This window comes from Ammodytes marinus (genome assembly GCF_949987685.1).
Source record: "Ammodytes marinus genome assembly, chromosome: 25".
NCBI classification, from domain to species: Eukaryota; Metazoa; Chordata; class Actinopteri; order Uranoscopiformes; family Ammodytidae; genus Ammodytes; species Ammodytes marinus.
The window spans coordinates 585037-592536 of record NC_137229.1 but is presented as its reverse complement, the minus strand read 5'-3'; the positions used below and the strand labels follow the sequence as shown (position 1 = coordinate 592536).

The window sequence follows — 7500 nt, the reverse complement described above, 5'->3', positions numbered from 1 at the left end:
ATAAATCCCACTTGGTCAGGGTGTATGATGCTAGGTAATGCACTTTCCAGACGTAAGGCCAAGATCTTAGTTAAAATTTTACAATCAAGGTTTATCAAACTCAGAGGTCTATAATTAGCAGGGTCTGTTGGATCTCTGTCTTTTTTAGGTATAACGGATATCAAGGCGTCGTAAAATGTTGGAGGGAGAGAACCTAAAGTGAAAGCTTCATTATATACCTCTTTTAATATTGGGGCAAAGATATCAATATATTGCTTATAATACTCGACCGGAAAACCATCCATGCCTGGTGATTTACCTGCTTTCATGCATGAAACAGCCTTCCTAATTTCATTCTCTGATATGGGGCTATCCAGCCCTTCAATCTGATCAGTTGACAGTTTAGGCATATTTAAGTTATTAAAGAAGTCTGTCAATTCGTCCTGTTGGGGATTAATGTCTGAAGTGTATAATTCTTTATAAAACTGTTGTAAAACTTCATTTATTTCCTTTGTTGAGGAGACTATACTATTGCCTTTTTTAATAGCTGGTATCACATTATATGAGTCTTGTTTCTTTAGTTGCCTGGCCAGTAATTTGCCTGTTTTCTCTCCTCCTTCATAGAACGTTGTCCCAAGCCTGAATAAAGCATATTCAACTTTTTTATTGTAGATTTCCTGCAGCTGGAACTTGAGCTTACATATATCTTGATATAACGTATCCGAAAATTGTTTTGATAGTTCCATTTCCTGATTTTTGATCGCAATTTCCAATTCCTTTATCTTTTTTATATTCTCTTTTTTCTTTTTAGAAGAATGTGCAATCATTTTCCCTCTAACATAAGCCTTAGATGCTTCCCATTCCATTGCTCTTGTATTAGTGCTGCCAGCATTAATTTCGAAAAAAGATTTAATATCCTCCTTCAACAGTTGTTTAAAGTTCTCATCCTGTAGTAACGACGTGTTCATACGCCATCTACCTTTTCTCTCTTGATCAGTATTTATATCAATGCCAAGCTCTACTGGCGCATGATCAGAGAGGGCCATTGCATTTATGTTACACTTCACAACATGTTTTATAATGGTGTTTGAAATCAAAAACATATCGATCCTAGAGTAAGATTTTTGGCAGTGTGAATAAAAAGTATATTCCCTTTCAGTAGGATTTGTTAATCGCCATATATCGACCAGGCCAACATCCTCGTTTATCATATGTATTGCAGCTCTATCCTTAGGCATTACAGGGGCACTAAATTTGCTTCTATCTACGCAGGCATCTAAGACTTGGTTAAAGTCTCCTGCCAATATTATTTGACCCTCCATCTCCCCCAGTGTCTTATTCACGTTGTGAAAAAAGTGTGGATCACCTTTATTTGGTGCGTAAATATTGCACAGTATCATTTTAGACCCATTAACCAGTGCTTGTATACACACCATTCTGCCTTCTTTATCCTTGATCTCTTTAAGTAAAATAAAACTTAAATTTTTGTTTATCAATATAATTACTCCATTCTGCTTACTAGAAATGGAGCTATGAAAAATCTGTCCAACCCAGCTCCGTTTTAGTTTCAGTGCTTCTTCTCCTTTAAAGTGTGTTTCCTGAAGGAAAGCAATGTCTGTCTTATTATGCTTCAGATAAGTCAATACCTTCCCTCTCTTAACCGGATTCCCACAACCATTTATATTCCAGCTAATGCATTGAACGTGGTGCCTAGACATATTTAAGTATGAGTAGTATATTGAAACTCAGTTGTAGGCCAGCAATAATTATGTCCCCCATGCTTCTTGCAGTTGCTATGTCTCATTTGGCTCATTTGTACTTTTATCTGTCATCACCAAGCGCAGCTTCAACAACATCTTATGTGTATCAATGTTAACCTTAACGTTTCTAAGAACATAAACATATAGAGAAAAAACCTTTAACTTAGGAGGGGCCCACCTAAAACCTGGGACCTCTGGCTTTTCTCCAGCCATAAAAGACAAAACAGAAAAAAAACAAAAAAGAAAATAAACCTAAACTTTTTGGACCGTGGGGTATGTACACCTAACCAGTAGAGACTCACTCTCTGGCTTTGTTGCTCAGGCAGAACAATATCAAGCTCACTCACCCACCTCTTTGTCCACATTGTCCACTTTTAAATCAACCTCTTTTTTCTTTGTATTGTCCAAGACAGTCTTCCTTATGGGTCTTCAACGCGAGTGTTATCCGACATGGTCTCAGCTCACGCATCTGTATTGCAGTTCGCCTTTATGAACTGCTCTGCTTCCTTGGCGGTTGTGAAACTCCGATTCTTCCCCTTCCACGTGAATCTCAGGGACGCTGGATGTGCCAGCGTGTATCTCACGTTGAGCCGTTGCAGCGATCTCTTCACGGATGTGAAAGTTTTTCTTTTCTCGGCAAGCTCCTGTGTCATGTCAGGAAACACGGACAGTCGCATGCCTTCCCATTCGATGCCCCGCTTTTCTCTGGCCGCTCTCACTACTTTATCCCTCGCCGACTGTCGCAGGAATCTGATCAGCGCTGGTCTGGGCGGTTGTCCGTCATTGGGCACGGGAGCGAGCGAGCGATGCGCTCTTTCGATTTCAAATTCACCGTCAACTTCAATCCCGAGTCCCTCGCCCAGAACTCTCTTAACACAACTCTCCATAGTGCCGTTTGTCCCGTAGGTTTCTTTAAGTCCCACCAGTCGCACATTATGTCTCTTACTGTGATTTTCAAGCACCTGCATACGGTTCCACATAGCGTCCATCCTTTTCTCATCGTGCTCTCGGTTGCTCATCAGCCGCTCGGCTGTGTCCTCCAGCTGGTGGATACGTCCCTCTGCTTCATCCAGCTTCTCCTGTATCCCGTTAACCGTGTTCTTCAGCTCAGAGGTTGTGTGCTTGATGGTTAAAATATCTCCTGCAATCCCCTGCAGCATGTTGCTCATTTTGACAATCTCGGCATAAAGATTATCCATGTTCGGTGTAGCTTGGTCGCTCTCCCTCTGTTGTGTTAAGCTAGCAGTTTCCATATCGTCATTCGGAGACGGACTATTCCTCGTCGACATGCGGCCCGTCGCCTGATCTTTAAAATATTTCGAAGTAGCCATTGGGGTTCGGGTGAACTCAGGGTTACTTTGGAAGCTGTTTTACAAAAATGAGTGGACTATGATATATGATATTTAAGTAAATATATTGGTGGGTTAGCGGAGCTCTTTCACTGCGCAGCCATCTTGCTCGACGTACCCACGTGACTCCCCGGTCTCGTTTGCTGTTACATGTAATTTATGATCATCAGAGGAAAAATGAGACTGTTTCAGAAATATTTCAAAGTTCCTCGTAGCACCTTTAAATAACTACATTACACACACACACACACAGACACACACACACACACACACACACACAGACACACACACACACACACACACACACACACACACACACACACACACACACACACAGACACACACACACACACACACACACGTTTATTTATGTCTTTATATTGTTTTATGTTTGTGTTTAGATGCGTGATGTACAGAATGAACACCTGACGAGGTTTATAGGAGCGTGTATCGACCCTCCGAACATCTGTATCATCACAGAGTACTGCTCCAGAGGCAGTCTGCAGGTCTGTGTGTGTGTGTGTGTGTGTGTGTGTGTGTGTGTGAGTGTGTGTGTGTGTGTGTGTGTGTGTGTGTGTGTGTGTGTAAGTGAGTGAGTGTGTGTGTGTAAGTGAGTGAGTGTGTGTGTGTGTGTGTGTGTGTGTGTATGTGTGTGTGTGTGTGAGTGTGTGTGTGTGTGTGTGTGTGTGTGTGTGTGTGTGTGTGTGTGAGTGAGTGTGTGTCTGTCTGTCTGTCTCTCTATCTGTGTGTGTGTGTGTCTGTCTGTCTGTCTATCTTAATTGTGTTACACATTACATGATAGAAATTTCACTACAATGTTATGCATGAAATCACAACAATATTCTATACTTATACTACACACACACACACACACACACACACACACACAATCTCACACACACACACACACACACACGCGCACACACACACACACACACACACACACACACACACAGCCACACACACACACACACACCATCTCACACACACACACACACACACACACACACACACACACACACACACACACACACACACACACACACACACACACACACACACACACACACACACACACGGCCTAACATTTTAAACTCAGTGTATTGTTGTGTATTTTCTTCAGGACATCCTGGAGAATGACAGCATCACTCTGGACTGGATGTTTAAGTACTCTCTCATCAACGACATCGTGAAGGTTTGTCTTTTCAAAGTCACGTCTATGCTTAAAGCCCTACTTCACCGGTGGAAATATGAAGGTGTATTGAACTCTGAGATCCTATGGAGTATAAATGTGCAAAGATCTTAGAAATCGGTTCACCCTAGCCTGAGAAACGGCAGAAAGAGTGTTTTTATGGTCTCTCTGACTGTCTCTAGCTCTAAAGTCAGAAATCCTCCGGCTACCACAATGCACTCTCTCCCTCTCTCTCCCTCTCTCTTCCTCTCTCTCCCTCCCTCTTCCTCTCTCTCTCCCTCCCTCTCTTTCTCCCTCCCTCTCTCTTTCTCTCTGTCTCTCTCTCTTCCTCTCTCTCTCCCTCCCTCTCTTTCTCCCTCCCTCTCTCTCTCTCTGTCTCTCTCTCTTCCTCTCTCTCTCCCTCCCTCTCTTTCTCCCTCCCTCTCTCTCTTTCTCTCTCTCTCCCTCTCTCTCCTTCTCTCTCTCCCCCTCCCTCTCTCTCCTTCTCTCTCTCTCTTCCTCTCTCTTCCTCTGTCTCTCTTCCTCTCTCTCCCCCTCCCTCTCTCTCTTTCTCTCTCTCATCCAAGTTTGAGGTTGCTAATGCTAACCCCGGCGCTAGCTTGGTTTATCGGCAGTTTTCGGCAACAATCGCTTCAAAGTCACAGTGTGTGTGTGTGTGTGTGTGTGTGTGTGTGTGTGTGTGTGTGTGTGTGTGTGTGTGTGTGTGTGTGTGTGTGTTCCTTAGCTCATATTCCATAAGAGAAATCCATTATTTGTAAAAAAAAATTTTAAATTTTTTTTTAAAAAATCCCTTTTTTGAGGGAAAATTAGAAATCTCGACTTTATTCTCGACATGAATAGTGAAAAAAAATTCCTCCATAAAAAAAAAAATCTTTCTAATAGGCTAAATATGCGGGGTGACTGTGGCTCAGTTGGTAGAGCGGGTCGGCTGATGATCAAAGGGTTGGAGGTTCGATCCCCGCCCTGCCACCTGTGTCATGGTTGTTGTGTCCTTGGGCAAGACACTTCACCCACCTTGCCTCGTGTGAATGTCGATAGTAAGCCTGCTGCTATCGGTGTATGAATGTGTGTGTGAATGGTAACGTGTAAATGGGAACAGGTCTCCCTTGCAAAAGAGTCTTTGGACTCAACGGGATTTACCTGTATAAATAAAGGTTAAAAAATAAATAAATAAAAAGATAAAATATATATAATGCCTTGCGTCTGTTTTGCAGGGCATGGTCTTCCTTCACAACAGCGTGATAGTGTCTCACGGTAAACTGAAGTCTTCTAACTGCGTGGTGGACAACCGCTTTGTGCTGAAGATAACTGACTACGGCCTGTCGAGCTTCAGGACGGACGGAGACTCAGGGAAAGACGCTCACGCATACTACGCACGTGAGTTATATTTTTATTTTATTTTATTTTATTTTATTTTATTTTATTTTATTTTATTTTATTTTATTTTATTTTATTTTATTTTATTTTATTTTATTTTATTTTATTTTATTTTATTTTATTTTATTTTATTTTATTTTATTTTATTTTATTTTATTTTATTTTATTTTATTTTATTTTATTTTGTTTTATTTTATTTTATTTTATTTTATTTTGTTTTGTTTTATTTTATTTTATTTTATTTTATTTTATTTTATTTTATTTTATTTTATTTTATTTTATTTTATTTTATTTTATTTTATTTTATTTTATTTTATTTTATTTTATTTTATTTTATTTTATTTTATTTGACAGGGCATATTAACGAACAGCTGTAACAATTAAAACAGTAAAAAAAGGAAGATTCTAGATTTTATTTATTTTTTCTATTTTTTTTACATTTATATAGAGGTGCGTTTCTAAGCGCTCCAGGACACCGTACAGACATTTAAAACTGTTAATTAAAGAGAAGCAGTGGGGGGCGCCCTTAGCTCAGTTGGTAGGGCGTCCCCCCCCCATGGGCCTCGGCCAGCAGCGGACCCGGGTTCGATTCCAGCCTGCGGTCGTTCTCTGCATGTCACTCCCCTCTCTGCCCCATTTCAACTCTGTCTCTACACTATCAATAAAGCATAAAAATGCCAAAAATATATCTTAAAAAATAAAAAAAGAGAAGAGAAGAGAAGCAGTGAAAAATACATTAAAAAAAGCAACAATAACAACAGACAGAAAGAAGCATGAAATGGAGTAGGCAGATTTAAACAGATGGTTTTTGAGTTGTGAGTTGATCAGCAGCTGGTTTCCATCTCTTGTCCCTATAGCAACAGAGAAAGACACATTACGAATAAAAGACATTTAGAAATACAAGCGTTCTCCAGAATCACTGACTGCACCTTTAATTTAACAAAATGTGAATGTCGATAGTTAGCCTGCTATCGGTGTATGAATGTGTGTGTGAATGGTAACGTGGGAAAGGAAAACAGGTCTCCCTTGCAAAAGAGTCTCCGGTCTCAATGGGATTTACCTGTAGAAATAAAGGTTAGAGAAAAAATAATAATAAGATTCAAATGTCGTCTCTCCTCTCCCTTTGCTTTCAGAGCGTCTGTGGATGGCTCCCGAGCTGCTGAGGCTGGAAACCCCCCCGCCTCAGGTGTGTGTGTGTGTGTGTGTGTGTGTGTGTGTGTGTGTGTGTGTGTGTGTGTGTGTGTGTGTGTGTGTGTGTGTGTGTGTGTGTGTGTGTGTGTGTGTGTGTGTGTGTGTGTGTGTGTGTGTGTGTGTGTGTGTGTGTGTGTGTGTGTGTGTGTGTGTGTGTGTGTGTGTGTGTGTGTGTGTGTGTGTGTAAGCTTGAGGTCACTTTCTTTATGGAGTGTGGTGTTGAAGCCTAAAAAAAACTTAAAGTTGACATGGAAAATTCTCGTCTTTCCAAACATCAGAGTGACGGATGAAGTGTGAATGATGTCGATAGTTAGCCTGCTGTGACCCCTGTGTGTGTGTGTGTGTGTGTGTGTGTGTGTGTGTGTGTGTGTGTGTGTGTGTGTGTGTGTCTGTCTGTCTGTCTGTCTGTCTGTCTGTCTGTCTGTCTGTCTGTCTGTCTGTCTGTCTGTCTGTCTGTCTGTCTGTCTGTCTGTCTGTCTGTCTGTCTGTCTGTCTGTCTGTCTGTCTGTCTGTCTGTCAGTCTGAATGTGTGTGGGAATGGGAACAGGTCTCCTCTTGCAAAAGAGTCTCCGGTCTCAATGGGATTTACTTGTATAAATAAAGGTTTAAAAAAAACAAAAAAAAAAAACAGTGCATTGCCTGTTTAAGGACC

General features: G+C 41.0%; 2 protein-coding genes across 2 annotated transcripts in view; one reads left to right on the top strand and one right to left on the bottom strand.

Annotated features, from left to right (window-relative positions):
- dek (DEK proto-oncogene) overlaps positions 1-7500 on the bottom strand; it is a 130484-nt gene that overhangs the window by 94651 nt on the left and 28333 nt on the right. The gene's annotated exons all lie outside the window — the stretch shown is intronic.
- The window catches only part of LOC307270140 (atrial natriuretic peptide receptor 1-like), a gene marked incomplete at both ends in the record, with an annotated part of 67702 nt that overhangs the window by 51547 nt on the left and 8655 nt on the right, over positions 1-7500 (top strand). Inside the window, 4 exons of the mRNA XM_080053305.1 lie at positions 3490-3594; positions 4212-4283; positions 5495-5657; positions 6791-6843. Of these exons, the coding sequence (XP_079909431.1) occupies positions 3490-3594; positions 4212-4283; positions 5495-5657; positions 6791-6843 (393 nt within the window). The remainder of the gene's footprint in view (positions 1-3489; positions 3595-4211; positions 4284-5494; positions 5658-6790; positions 6844-7500) is intronic.